Here is a 15,328-nt window from a genome sequence, read left to right as displayed (position 1 = left end):
ACTGTGCTCCCCCAGCCCAGTATAGGTGCAGCAGTAACATTGCTTCTCTCACCTCCTCCAGGCTCCAGCAATGTGCGTCCATCCTGTCACCACTCACCTCTCGCTCCAGTGCCCGGCATCTGTCTCCTGATATCACATGTAATCCCCCAATGCTGTAAGAGATGCCAGGTACAAGAGTGAGAGGTGAGCAGTCAGAAGATGGGTGCATATCGCTGGAGCCTGGAGGGCACTGCTTCTGTTGCACCTACATTCTGCTGCATATACAGGGCTGGGAAAAGCTGGGAAAAGCAGGATGGAGGCATGTGCTGGGATGCAAGAGTGGGGACACGGGACCAAACCTCTCAACCCGGGACAGTCCCAAACCAATGAGCACCTGTGCCCATGCTGTCCTCCCGCAATCCTCAAGCAGGGGTCGCTGCTGCTGTCCAAAGGGTCTTGAAGGAGGTGCAGGCACAGGATAACCGCGTGGGTGGGGAGGGGGGGCTGCAGGAAGCCCCAGGTAAGTTATAACTGGGTTTTCTTTTTTTTAGATTTAATGTACAACTGTAGTGAGAGGTATGTGGAGGCTGCCATATTTATTTCTTCTTACCAGTTGCCTGGATATCCTGCTGATCCTCTGCCTCTAATACTCTAATACTTGTAGCCATAGACCCTGAATAAGCATGCAGTAGATCAGGCGTTTCTGACAGTATTGTCAGATCTGACAAGATTAGCTGCATGCTTGTTTCTGGTGTGATTCAGACACTTCTGCAGCCAAATAAATCAGCAGGGCAGGGCTGCCAAATAAATAAATATGGCAGCCTTCATATCCCTCTCACTTCTGTTGTACTTTAAGTAAAGCTTTAAAGACCTGTACACAGCAAATTTCTCCCCCCTTCTTGTCAGAATGAAATAAAAGGAGACACTGAGCCCAGTATAGTGTAGTATGTACTGGAAGTGTGGGTGTGATAAGGTCAGTATAATTACAAATAATACTCACAAACCAGGGTTACCATCCAGGCAACCAATGAAAGGGCAGGTGGGGAGAGCTAGACCTGTCCCCACTCAGGATTAAGAAGTCGCTCTCTAGATCAGAAGAAAGGGGCCAAATCTCCTCCACCAGGGGTGGACTCAGTAGCTATACAGAGGCGACAGAAGAGTAAAAATTGGTTAAAAGGTTTAAAATGGAGGCAGCGGTGGACTTACCCCCTTCGAGGCAGACACAAAATGCTGTTGATTTTTCAACAAAAATTAGTTTATTTACATACTCCAGACAGGCGCATTACGTTTTGTGGGTATATCCCACTTCCTCAGGCTTTAAATGGAATGCATATAACTCATGCAGGTCTGTTACCAAGCTTAGCGCCTCTGTACAGACATGCATGGGTTATATGCTCCCCTTTTAAAACGCACACACAGAAGCCCCGCCCCCACTCAGCCTTTAGGATGCAAATATGGTCACTTCTTCAAAAGAATAGGGAAACTTTTCAGATTTAAAAGTTATACAAATTTAAATTTCAGACCCCCTACCCCCCTACCCCCCTACCCCTGGGTAGGTTTGCAACCTTGTTGTTTTTATTATTTCCAGCTTGTTGGGAATGTTAGGAGTACAGAGGGTTAATGATTGTTTTTCTCTGTACCTACAGACTATACAACAGACGAAGATGTCACTGGACAAGAGTCTTCTGCGGATATCTTTGTTACCCCAAATATTCCCCCAGACTTCCCCCACCTGTCTAACCCAGAGGGGACTGGGAGGTCTTATTCCTGTTCCACGTGTGGGAAATGTTTTGCTTGGAAATCAAAGCTTATTAGCCATGAGAGATCTCACACTGGTGAGAAGCCCTTTTCATGCGCTGAGTGTGGGAAATGTTTTATGCTGAAAGCAAGTCTTGTCAGACATCAGGTATCTCACACTGAAGCAAAGCCTTATTCATGTGTTCAGTGTGGGAAATGTTTTTCACAGAAATCATATCTTGTCATACATGAGAGAATCCACACTGGTGAAAAGCCATTTTCATGTGCTGAGTGTGGGAAATGTTTTATTGAGAAATCGCAGCTTTTCAAACATGAGAGATCTCACACTAGAGAGAAGCCCTATTTATGTTTAGAGTGTGGTGAATGCTTTGGGTGTAAATCAGACCTTGCCACACATAAGAGATCTCACACTGGTGAGAAGCCATTTTCATGCGCTGAGTGTGGGAAATGTTTTGGACGAAAATCACACCTAGTCACACACAAAATATCACACACTGGTGAGAAGCCCTTTTCATGTGCTGAGTGTGGGAAATGCTTTGTGCGTAAATCAGACCTTGCCACACATGAGAGATCTCACACTGGTGAGAAACCCTTTTCATGTGCCAAGTGTGGGAAATGTTTTGGGCGTAAATCACAGCTTGTCGCACATGAGAGAGTTCACACTGGTGAGAAGCCCTATTCATGTGCTGAGTGTGGGGAACGTTTTTTATGGAAATCACAGCTAGTCAGACATAAGAGTTCTCACACTGGTGAGAAGCCCTATTCATGTGCTGAGTGTGGAAAATGTTTTGTATCAAAATCACAGCTAGTCATACATGAGAGAATTCACACTGGTGAGAAGCCCTATTCTTGTGCTAAGTGTGGGAACTGTTTTACGCGTAAATCATACCTTCTCAAACATGAGAGAGATTATGCTTCCAATTCATGTTCTGAGTGTAGGAAATGTTTTGGAAGTAAAGACCTGCTTGTCATGCATGAGAAATCTCACAATGCTGAGAAGTCCTTTTCATGTGCTGAGTGTGGGAAAAGTTGTAGAAATAAAACAGACCTTGTCATACATGAGAGAACTCACACTCGTGAGAAGCCATTTTCATGTGATGAGTGTGAGAAATGTTTTGCTTGTAAATCAACCCTTGTCGCTCATAAGAGATTGCACACTGGTGAGAAGCCCTATTCATGTGCGAAGTGTGGTGAAAGTTTTAGATATAAAGCAGACCTTGCCAAACATGAGTACACACACTATTTAGAAGGCCTATTTATTTGATGATTGTGGGAAATGTTTTATTTAGAAGTCAGTTCTTGTTAGCCATGAGAGATTTCATACTGTTGAGATGCATTATACGTGTGCTGAGTGTGGGAAATGGTTTGTGCGTAAATCACTGCTTGTCCGACATTTATGTTGACTGCAAACTAAAGAAAAAAGATGTGTGCTCTGACCAGGTTCACCTGGCTATATACTGGCTGCCTGATTGTCAATTAAAATGGTATAGCATTTGCTGCAAGCATCTGCCTGCCAGAATATGCAGAGTCTAAAACCAACTCACTGCTGTTTCCTGCAGGAGTTGGCCCATGCAAAATTCATTGCATCTCAACAGGGGCGCCGCGTGTAGGCCTCCTTGTGCCCTAAGAAATGGGGAGCAGCGCTTACACCCCAAAAGCATGTGCTCTGCCCAGGAGCACCGTGGCTGGGAGGGGGGCAGAGAACCCACAGACTTGGCCAAGGCCCAGAGGGGGCCCTTTAAGTTGCCCCCCAAAGGATAGGTACCTTACCTATTGCAAATTTGCCCCCAGCTGCAAGGTTATGCATGTCCTGGGAGCAACAGGGGAGGGGGAAGGTGCAGACAGGATCTCCAAATGCCATGCCATGCCATTGTAAATTAGTCAATAGACAATTAGGTAGCCAGTATATAGCCAGATGAACCTGGTTAGAGCACACATCTCTTTCTTTTCCAATGTTTCTTTAATTTGTTGAAAAGAACACCTGGATACAGCGCTTTCTCTTGGGAGATCATTTTTCATCTTCAATTTAAGATAACTTTTCAGAACTTTGCAATTGAAAAAAGTAACAAAATATAGGTGAAAAAGTACTATCAACATTATTTAGAGTATTTTCTTGCTTGCAGATGGTTTAAAACAGGGGTCCCCAACCACCGGGCCGCGGCCCACTGCCGGTCCATGGGCAGGTTCGGGGCCTATCGATCCCCCTCCCCCCTGTGTTTTCATTCACAGCAGCGCGTCTCCCGGCTGCTGTGAACAAGCAAGAAGCAGCTTCCTGTAGTGGCGAAGTATATCGCCGTTACCAGGGGAACCGCTGCCCTGCTTCCTGTTGCTTGGCGAGTAGACTCTGAGCTTCACCCCGGAGAGCAGAGCGCTGCTGCCGGAGGAGAAGGCGGTGAATGGGGGGGGGGTGACGTGGCTGGAGGGGTCCCGGACTCTATCATCAACCTGCGGAGGACGGTCAGGGTGGTGAAGCAGGAGGCAGGCGGGCTGGGGGCCAGCATCAAGGGTAAGGGCGCCTCTATGTACCGCGCTGGGAGCTGTCACTGCAAACTATGTCCAGCAAGTTTACAGACACCGCCATTGCCCAGGCTCTGGCTGCACCTCTCCTCATACAAGTGGCTGTCTCTGATTACTGTGGACAGTGATCAGACCCAAACTACCTTACATCATCAAGTAATGCATGCATTATATTGGATTTTCTTTAAAAAGGAATACTGTAGCAACTTACTCGAAAAATGTTGACTTCAATAAAAATGCTTTCCACCTTAGAAAAAAGAAAGCTATACTGGGGCATCTATTACCTATACTGGGGTAACTATACTCCCTATACTGGGGCAGCTATAATCCCTATACTGGGGCAGCTATAATCCCTATACTGGGGCAGCTATAATCCCTATACTGGGGTAACTATACTCCTTATACTGGGGAAACTATACCTAGATACCCTATACCTGTAACTGGCTACCTTTGCAGCACCCAACAAAAGCTCCTCCCCTGAAACTCGCCGCACCCATCAGCCACACCCCCAACCACACCCCTTGGTCCCTGGGGGAAAGTTTGGTGTGGATAGAGGTCCCTGGGCCGAAAAAGGTTGGGGACCCCTGGTTTAAAAGACATTTTAATGACAAGTTTGAAAATATCACCCAGGAGATAACTCAGGTGAAAAAGAGAATTGCATATGGGCCCTGATGAGATAAATACTTGGTACATATTCAGTAGAATCCCTTTCTAGTAATCTCTCTAAGAGACCAGTAAATGCAGTTTACTATATCAGAAATTGTCATACTCAAGCACAGTATACGATAGTACTGGGTCTTTATTCAGTCAATAATTGGACATCATTATTTCTCTTCAATGCTTCAGTAACCAAGCACAGACAATGCCCAAAGGTGGTCACGCACGATACAATAAAATTATCCAATTTTACAGCAATTCGATAAATATTGGATCTCCCAAAAAAAGTCGAAAAGCTTTTTTTTTCATTAGACTGAAAAATCCAATTGGATTTCCCATTTTTTTTTCTGTTTTTATCGATCCAGAATGCTGGAAATTTTTCTTAAATTTTTCAAAACATTGCATGGTGTGTTAGGATTGTCAATTTATTAATATACACACCCTAGCAATTTTCTCAGAGTTTCTATTCATTTTTATCAAAATTGGAGAAAAATTTAAACATATGAATGTGATACATTGGTCATATTTTTGAAATGTTATGATTGCAATTGATTGCAATTCTTAAATTGACCAGATATTTAAAAAATTGTATGGTGAGTGTGGCCACCTTAAGCTTGATCAAAATGCACATTGCTGAATATGCAATATCATGCAACAACTTGCACAGGAAGCTTATGTCTCACCAGTTAATGCAGATACAGTACTGATAGTGTGCTCTTCTGTCCCAATTTCTGTGCAGGCTGGATGATGCTGTAGCATTGCAGCCATGCACAAGCAAGTCACAGATGACAGGCAGTTTCCTCAGTAATCAGGCAGCAGCTTGCACAGGAAGCATAGGCCACACTGGCTGGTGCTTTGAGGTAACTCAGCCAGGCCCAGAGTAGTGTGCAGATAGCAAGCAGGCTACAAGTGGCTGCCAGCCCGCCCACAAGTTTCTGACTAGCGTATGACACATGTGCCCGCCCACTTTCCACTATAGCTGGATACATAATACAACCAGGCATTACTCATATATAATATGTCTTGGCCGGGACGTAGAAATTTAGTTTACAGAGCAGCCCCTGCACCTATGTGGTCCCTTACCTCTCTCTATGAGGTGTAACTGGGGGCTGGTAACCAGGATTCCTCCCTATAGAGAAGGGCTCAGAGGTGTCTCATGCACAGTGTTCTGGGGGGTCCCTCCAATCCTAGGAATGTCAGAGCAGCCCCTGCACCTATGGCTGGGGGGTATGTGACCCCTTACCTCTCTCTATGAGGTGTAACTGGGGGTTGGTAACCAGGATTCCTCCCTATAGAGAAGGGCTCAGAGGTGCCTCATGCACAGTGTTCTGGGGGGTCACTCCAATCCTAGGAATGTCAGAGCAGCCCCTGCACCTATGGCCGGGGGGTATGTGGCCCCTTACCTCTCTCTATGAGGTGTAACTGGGGGCTGGTAACCAGGATTCCTCCCTATAGAAAAGGGCTCAGAGGTGCCTCATGCACAGTGTTCTGGGGGGTCACTCCAATCCTAGGAATGTCAGAGCAGCCCCTGCACCTATGGCTGGCAAATATGTGGCCCCTTACCTCTCTCTCTATGGAGTGTAACTGGGGGCTGGTAACCAGGATTCCTCCCTATAGAGAAGGGCTCAAAGGTGCCTCTTGCACAGTGTTCTGGCGGTTCCTCCAATCCTAGGAATGTCAGAGCAGCCCCCGCACCTATGGCTGGGGGGTATGTGGCCCCTTACCTCTCTCTATGAGGTGTAACTGGGGGCTGGTAACCAGGATTCCTCCCTATAGAGAAGGCTTAGAGGTGCCTCATGCACAGTGTTCTGGGGGGTCCCTCCAATCCTAGGAATGTCAGAGCAGCCCCTGCACCTATGGCCGGGGGGTATATGGCTCCTTACCTCTCTCTATGAGGTGTAACTGGGGGCTGGTAACCAGGATTCCTCCCTATAGAAAAGGGCTCAGAGGTGCCTCATGCACAGTGTTCTGGGGGGTCACTCCAATCCTAGGAATGTCAGAGCAGCCCCTGCACCTATGGCTGGCAAATATGTGGCCCCTTACCTCTCTCTCTATGGGGTGTAACTGGGGGCTGGTAACCAGGATTCCTCCCTATAGAGAAGGGCTCAGAGGTGCCTCATGCACAGTGTTCTGGCGGTTCCTCCAATCCTAGGAATGTCAGAGCAGCCCCCGCACCTATGGCTGGGGGGTATGTGGCCCCTTACATCTCTCTATGTGGTGTAACTGGGGGCTGGTAACTAGGATTCCTCGATATAGAGAAGGGCTCAGAGGTGCCTCATGCACAGTGTTCTGGGGGTTCCTCCAATCCTAGTAGTGTCAGAGCAGCCCCTGCACCTATGGCCGGGGGGTATGTGGCCCCTTACCTCTCTCTATGAGGTGTAACTGGGGGCTGGTAACCAGGATTCCTTCCTATAGAGAAGGGCTCAGAGGTGCCTCATGCACAGTGTTCTGGGGGGTCCCTCCAATCCTAGGAATGTCAGAGCAGCCCCTGCACCTATGGCCGGGGGGTATGTGGCCCCTTACCTCTCTCTATGAGGTGTAACTGGGGGCTAGTAACCAGGATTCCTCGATATAGAGAAGGGTCAGAGGTTCCTCATGCACAGTGTTCTGTGGGGTCCTTCCAATCCTAGGAATGTCAGAGCAGCCCCTGCACCAATGGCTAGGGGGTATGTGGCCCCTTACCTCTCTCTATGAGGTGTAACTGAGGGCTGGTAACCAGGACTCCTCCCTATAGAGAAGGGCTCAGAGGTGCCCCATGCACAGTTTTCTGGGGGGTTTATGCAAGGCTGCTCCTCTGAGAGGTATCAGGCATTAGCCCCCCCATTCAGGCTTCTGTGAGTATCACTGGCAGAGGCCAACAAGGAAGATCCACTGAAAAGCATTGTGTGATTGTTAGATAACCTGCAGAGACGTCATTTATTGGGGGGGGGGTTATTCTGTTTGGCTGCTTCATGTGTTTTCATTGTTCTCCCTCCAGATATTCTGTAACTCCATCATTTAGTGATTTGTGTACTCTAATCCTTTCTGAAATATAACATTGTATCTACTATTATTGCTGCATTCTCTTTGTTTTACAGACCTGTTTATTGAATAAAGACATTATGCCTGTCCAAGAATTCCTTGCTTCTTGTGTAATCACAGTAATTATTCCTGTATGGGTGTATGGGATGTGGACATGGGGATGCCGGGGACAGAGTTATGGTCACTTTTTAGCAGGGCTGTGGATTTAGAGAAAAAAATGATAAAATGATCTTTTTCTCAGATAAGTCATCATAAATAACTTATATATACAGTAATAGCTGTGCTTTATCCACAAGAATGAAATAAACCAAAAAAAAAATGGATGCAATAAAGCATGCACCGTATTTTTAATGCCAGACATGCTTATCTGATTGTGACTGTATATCTGTGTACACAGGAATATTTTATATATGTTACGGCCACTTCAGGTTCTGGCCGGTCAACACTAGAAGTGGCCGTGCCCCTGCGGCCAATGTTAGAAATGAAATACTCCTGGCCGCATAAATGTCTTGCTGCCGCCAAGATGCGTGAATTAATTTTCCTGGCGGCGCGGCAATGTGACAGATGAAGCCGCCTTTTTGGCTTTGCCCCTCCCCTCCCCCTGCCCCTCTCCTATGCAGCAGCGGCAGCCGGGAACCACGTGTGCTCCAGATCATTCGTAGCGGCAGGGAAGCATAGCAGGAACACTGCAGATATTGCTCCTGCCAGCACCCGCTCTGCAGAGGACCGAACGGCAGGATTCCCTGCCGCTACAGACGTCTCATAGAGGCACGCATGTTCCCGGCTGCCACAGCTGCATAGGAGGGGGGGGGGGGGAGAAGGCAGAGCTGAAGAGGCGGCTTCATCTGTGTCACATGCCGTGCCAGGGGAATTCATTCATTTACGCCGCCGGGATTTTAAAACATTTTTGCCGCAGCAAGACATTTATCGACAAAAAAGAAGAGACGGGACTGGCAAGCACCTCAGGATAAAACTGTCACCGCTTTATTCATCACCATAACCATTGCTTCAATGTCACTACTTATGCATCCAAAAACCTGTGACTAATTGCACTGTACTTAGTCTATACATATTGTGGCTATCTCAAGCTTGTTGGCACAAAGCAAAGCAGAATGCAAAGCAAAATGACTTGCAGGGAGCAAAGATGCCAGCAGTGCAGGCTATACTTGCGTAACTCTGTGTTGGCAGATGTGGGTCTGGATGGAAGCACAAATGCACTAGGGATGATCCAGGGTGACTGCCCTCACAGCCGTTTCACCCTTACCACTCGAGGGCCTCATCAGAGGGGCGGAGTCGCGCATACTGGGTCCCGAGACTCATTCAATCAGGTCCGGCTTCTGCATCCGGTATTGGCGCATCGTTGGCTTCTAGTGTCTCTAGCAAGACATTTATGTGGCCAGGAGTATTTCATTTCTAACAGCTGCAGGGGCACGGCCACTTTGTGTTTTGACTGGCCAGAACCCAAAGTGGCCAGACTTCGGGTTCTGACCGTAACATATATAATGAATAACATCTATGCTGTAAGAATAAAGCCTGATTTGTAGTTGTGTCACTAATAGGGATGGTCAATGAGATGGAAATAATTCTGCATTGAGGCAGATTTATGAAAAATTTGTTTGCAAATTTATGTACTTACTTTGCTCATGAAATTCATTAATTTGATATATTACTAAAATTAGGTCTGGTGACTACGAATTAAGTTCCAGTATACTCTATGTATGCACTCCCCACAGAGCTGTTGTGAATCCACTGAGAATGTTGTGCACACTAATCGCAAAGATGTTGCTTATCAAGTATAAACCTGGTTCAGATTGTGCATGAAGAATGAATCCCCTCATTCTCCTGCAGAGCACCTGCACATCACTCTTACATGTACCCACATTGCCTAGGGCCTGATCCGTGTTCAGATTGTACATGACGAATGTGTAATAGAGGAAGAATCTCCTCATTCTCCTGCAGTGTACCTGCACATCACTCTTACATGCACCCACAGTTACATTGCCTAGGGCCTGATCCATGGTCCAATCATGCAGGAAGAATGTGTAATAGAGGAATAATCCACTCATTCCCCTGCAAAGTACCTGCACATCACTCTTACATGTACTCACAGTTGCATTGCCTAGGGCCTGATCCATGTTCAGATTGTGCATGAAGAATGTGTAATAGAGGAAGAATATCCTTATTCCCCTGCAGAGTACCTGCACATCACTCTTACATGTACCCCCAGTCACATTGCCTAGGGCCTGATAGATGTTCCTTGTTCCTGTCTGCTCCCTCTACAAGAACTCTTACCAAAGACTAGTTTTTATTTAAATTTAAAGCAAACATGAAGCCTAATTAAAATAAAAAATATACTTACCTAAGGAGGGGGAAGGCCCTGGGTCCTAAAGAGCCTTCTTATCATGGCTCTATCATGAGAGATGTTCCTCTCATGGTTCACTCTTTCCGACACTGTGTCCCCCATTCAAATCTCTCACCACGGGAGGCTTCGGAAGTCTTCAGGAGACCACTCATGCATGAGCACTATGGAGGCTGCTTTATTCTGGAGCACTCAGACTCCCAAAGACTTCTGAAGCCTCCCGTGGCAGAAGTAAGCAGCCTCCATCAGAGACTGCTAATGGAGGAGACAGCACTGGAACGTGTGGACTGTAGGAGGGACGGGAAGGTTCTATAGGACCCTGAGTCTTCCCTCTCGTTAGGTACAGTGGTTTGCAAAAGTATTTGGCCCCCTTGAAGTTTTCCACATTTTGTCATATTACTGCCACAAACATGAATCAATTTTATTGGAATTCCACATGAAAGACCAATACAAAGTGGTGTACATGTGAGAAGTGGAATGAAAATCATACATGACTCCAAACATTTAAAAAAAAAAACTGCAAAGTGGGGTGTTCGTAATTATTCAGCCCTCCTGAGTCAATACTTTGTAGAACCACCTTTTGCTGCAATTACAGCTGCCAGTCTTTTAGGGTATGTCTCTACCAGCTTTTCACATCTAGAGACTGAAATCCTTGCCCATTCTTCTTTGCAAAACAGTTACAGCTCAGTCAGATTAGATGGACAGCGTTTGTGAACAGCAGTTTTCAGATCTTGCCACAGATTCTCAATTGGATTTAGATCTGGACTTTGGGCCATTCTAACACATGGATGTTTTGTTTTAAACCATTCCATTGTTGCCCAGGCTTTATGTTTAGGGTCATTGTCCTGCTGGAAGGTGAACCTCCGCCCCAGTCTCAAGTCTTTTGCAGACTCCAAGAGGTTTTATTCCAAGATTGTCCTGTTTTTGGCTCCATCCATCTTCCCATCAACTCTGACCAGCTTCACTGTCCCTGCTGAAGAGAAGCACAGTGGGGATGGTGTGTTCAGAGTTATGTGCAGTGTTAGTTTTCCGCCACACATAGCATTTTGCATTTTGGCCAAAAAGTTCCATTTTGGTCTCATCTGACCAGAGCACTTTCTTTCAAGTTTGCTGTGTCCCCCACATGGCTTGTGGCAAACTGCAAATGGGACTTTTCTGTTAACAATGGCTTTCTTCTTGCCACTCTTCCATAAAGGCCAACATTGTGCAGTGTACGACAGATTCCCCCACCTGAGCTGTAGATCTCTGCAGCTCGTTCAGAGTCACCATGGGCCTCTTGACTGCATTTCTGATCAGCGCTCTCCTTTTTCGGCCTGTGAGTTTAGGTGGACGGACTTGTCTTGGTAGGTTTACAGTTGTGCCATACTCCTTCCATTTCTGAATGCTCGCTTGAACAGTGCTCCGTGGGATTTTCAAGGCTTTGGAAATCTTTTTGTAGCCTAAGCCTGCTTTAAAATTCTCAAAATCCCTGACCTGTCTGGTGTGTTCTTTGGACTTCATAGTGTTGTTTCTCCCAATATTCTCTTAGACAACATTTACACCTCTTTGTATTGGTCTTTCACATGGAATTCCAATAAAATTGATTCATGTTTGTTGCAGTAATATGACAAAATGTGGAAAACTTCAAGGGGGCTGAATACTTTTGCAAACCACTGTAAGTATCTGTTTTTATTTGGCTTCAGGGTCATTTTAACAGCTACTCTACAGCAATATCCTAATTTTAGTTAAAATGCATCTCTGGTGTACATAAAAAACACAGAGGTGCGCTAATACTTAAAAGTTAGACTGTCCCAACACTTTGTCTGTTTAATAAGATTTACTGGAACTTCTTATCAGTTGGGTTCTGGTGTATACATCTGCCCCATTGCAGAAAATGGCCCTGGCCTTCTCTGTATCAAATATAGAAAAGGTAGAGGCCTTTTTCTGCAAGGGGGCAGGGGTACATACTGGAACCCGGCTGATATGGGGATCTGGCAAATCTTATTATACAGACAACATACTGGTGCATTCAAGTTGACAATGACAAGATAAGATCTCTGAAATTTGTAGAGTGCCAGCTTCCTGGCCAGGAGATTTTTGTTCCTAAAAGCAGATGCCATCTTAATGTAGCTTTAAAATGACTAAGAGTTGGCAGTGATGAGATGCCTTTTATGTTACATACTTTCAATCAGCAAGCTTGTTATATGCAAATTAGAGGATTCGGAGTTGGTGGAATCCTAAACTGCGGAGTTGGAGATTTTTGTAAGGACTACACAGCTCTGCTTTTTGATGTTTGGGGGTAAAGCTCCAGTCTAGTTATTTTTGGTTAGGGGCTGCGTGTTTTCAGTGGCAATTTCATTTATGGGTTTGTTTGTTTCCAGTACACTTTTATGGGGTTGATTCTGTAAACATTGGTAATACTGCCATGCATGCACAGCAATATTACCGTTACCTCTTTGTGTAAGTACCGCAAAATGCGCTAGTAGCGTGACCCACAGTACTCCAGTAGTACTCCAGTGCACCTGCTACTATGGGAACTTTCCAGAAGGTATGTCACATTGGCCTTATTAATCCCTGATGACATGGTTCTGTTTGCATAATCCAAGTGCTTAGAGAAACCCTGAAATATAAAAATATTGAATTTTTGAGTCACTCTGGGGACACTGATCCTTGTTAAAGCAGCTGTGTGAAGAGAAGCAGAGATAAGAAAAAGATTGGAGCTTTGGCAGGAGCTTAGAAGTATGAGTCATAGTCACCCAATCTGCAAACACACCTGTGATGTATGATGCCCATTGTGGACCAATTACCTTGGGCAACATCGCTGGTCGGGCTGGACAGACGTGTATGAGCTGTGTAGCTGTCAACAAAAACGTTTGCTATGCGAGGAGGGGCAGAGGGATGGAGCAGCAATCGCAGGACATGCAGCATTTTGGGAGTGTTTCCATTCAAATGAATTGTTTAGGAGCATGGAAATCGCTCCCAAAATTGCTTGCAAAACTATAGAGATTGCAATAGCATTTTTACTTTCTAGTGGGTTCCAGGCATCGATGACAAAGCTGTGCACGCTATGCCCACTAGTGGCAGGGTAGCGTGCATACGTAAGCCACAGCTGATACTTTTTAATAACCAATGGCTGCGCTAAAGAAGTATTGTGTTTTGTTTTTTTAGATTTAACTTTTACTGTTCAAAAATAGGTGTAACTGCCAGGGATCCTTATACCGCCATATTGCAGCTGGGTAGCGATCCTTGGCCAAAACATTGCCAGTCCAGTCCCTCTGGGTAACACACTGTGTACCGACCACCTGTAAACCCCAGCGTGAAATTCACTGCTGTATTTTTTGATATATGTAAATTTCCACTACCAATAAGTTGATACATTATCATTGTCATATATACATTATCATGTCATTTAACTGCATCCTCTATAATAAAACCTAATGTCCCTGCATCTGTCCGTGTGTCAGTGCTTTTTAGCACTGCGCACGAGCAGGGACAAGACGCAGAGACACCACCAAGAGCTGGGGAGGACGGGGCTAGGAGGGGCGGGCATGTGTGAGCGGCGGGCATTAGGAACAGACCTTGCCCATTTTTAAACGGGCTAAGTCACTAGTTAATAATAATAATGATACAAAAAAAATCCTTTTATAAATTTAAAATAGATTTTCTCAGAAATGACAAGGTCTTTTGTAATTTTTTTTCCCTCGTTCCCACTGTTCTCCTTAACATATGCTGAAGTCAGTCAGGCATCAGTGCACTGACGCTGGCCTGGCAGCATGCATCCTACACCGTGCGACCAGGGCCGGGAACGCTCCACGCATAACGTCAATACGTCATGCACAGGTGCAGAGTGCTCCTGGCCGCGTGATGTAAGAACATGTTTGTCCATCACAACTCTGCCTGGAGACAAATAGCAGTAGTGATAATAATTATTATTATTATTATTGATGTTGTTATTAACCTCTTAAAGAAACCAGAGATGAAAGCTTTGGCACAAAATAAACATATCCCCCAATAGATTTTACAAAATATATAATTTTCAATATACTCTTACATTAGCAGCTCCTTCCATCTCATAACCGCTCGCTGTGATGCTGCAAATATACAGAACAGGAAAGCAGAGCCAGAAGGGGGCAGGCTTGGGCTTGAAAAGACATCAGTGAAGACAGACTCAGCTATGATGATTCCTGAGCAAAGCCAGACTGAATGCTCAGTCTGGGATTTTATCAGGGCTGATAACAAGTAGGCTGAGCAGTGAAGGAGGATACAGAGAGCAGGGTAGGTGTTGTCTGTAATGTCCCCACTGATATATATATATATATGGTAAAATACATGAGGGTACTTCGTCTTTGGTTCACTTTCAGAACCGTAGGCTTACACCCCCCCAGTGACAGGCTATTTTTTTTACTAATTGGTTCTCTGCAGCTTTAAAAGCCAGCTGCAGAGCCATACAACTGAGAATACAAATCACTTCTCCCCCTCCCTTTTCTGCCCACCAACAGAGATATCTGTTGGTGGACTCTGATCACTGCTGCCAGCTGTTTTTTTTTTTATTTCATTAAAAAAAAAAATCAAAAACAATTTATTTATTCCCCCCCCCCCTCCCTCCCCCACCAGCTAATCACAGCGATCGGCTCTCATAGACATCAGCCTATGAGAGACGATCTCTCTCTGTGCCTCCCTAGGGGACAGCCGAGCATCCGGTTGTCCCCAGTACAGCGCTGCCGTAGATCGCAGCGCTGTACAATATACATAGACGATGGTTTCGCCGTCTAACAGTCTATTAGCAGTGATCGTCGCTGGCAGACTGATGACAGAGCTCTGCTCAGCAGGCATCAGCGCGCGCGATCCCCTGCAATCTCCGCCCCCAGGAATTAACGCCAATTGGCGTTAGGCAGTCCTGAGGGAGCCACCGCATTCCCGCCAATTGGCGTGGAGCAGTTGTATGGGCTTTTTTATTATTATTATATGTGATTTGTCAGTAAATTAGGCTGTTCAGCAGCAACAATTCTAGTATCAGAAGATGGCTGAATAAACAGAGGCTGCAGTTAGCTTATTTAC

General features: G+C 45.7%; 2 protein-coding genes across 3 annotated transcripts in view; both read left to right on the top strand.

The window, feature by feature from the left end:
* Positions 1-6,252, top strand: part of LOC137535409 (zinc finger protein 84-like) — a 44,831-nt gene extending 38,579 nt beyond the window's left edge. The window contains exon 5 of the mRNA XM_068257245.1: positions 1,626-6,252. Coding sequence (XP_068113346.1) covers positions 1,626-3,001 — 1,376 coding nt within the window. The 3' untranslated portion in view covers positions 3,002-6,252. The remainder of the gene's footprint in view (positions 1-1,625) is intronic.
* LOC137535392 (zinc finger protein 665-like) overlaps positions 1-15,328 on the top strand; it is a 976,927-nt gene that overhangs the window by 894,149 nt on the left and 67,450 nt on the right. The window lies entirely within an intron of this gene.

The sequence above is a fragment of the Hyperolius riggenbachi genome, chromosome 10 (assembly GCF_040937935.1).
Source record: "Hyperolius riggenbachi isolate aHypRig1 chromosome 10, aHypRig1.pri, whole genome shotgun sequence".
Taxonomy (NCBI): domain Eukaryota; kingdom Metazoa; phylum Chordata; class Amphibia; order Anura; family Hyperoliidae; genus Hyperolius; species Hyperolius riggenbachi.
The sequence above is the reverse complement of the archived record's forward strand: the minus strand, read 5'-3'. Positions and strand labels throughout refer to the sequence as shown.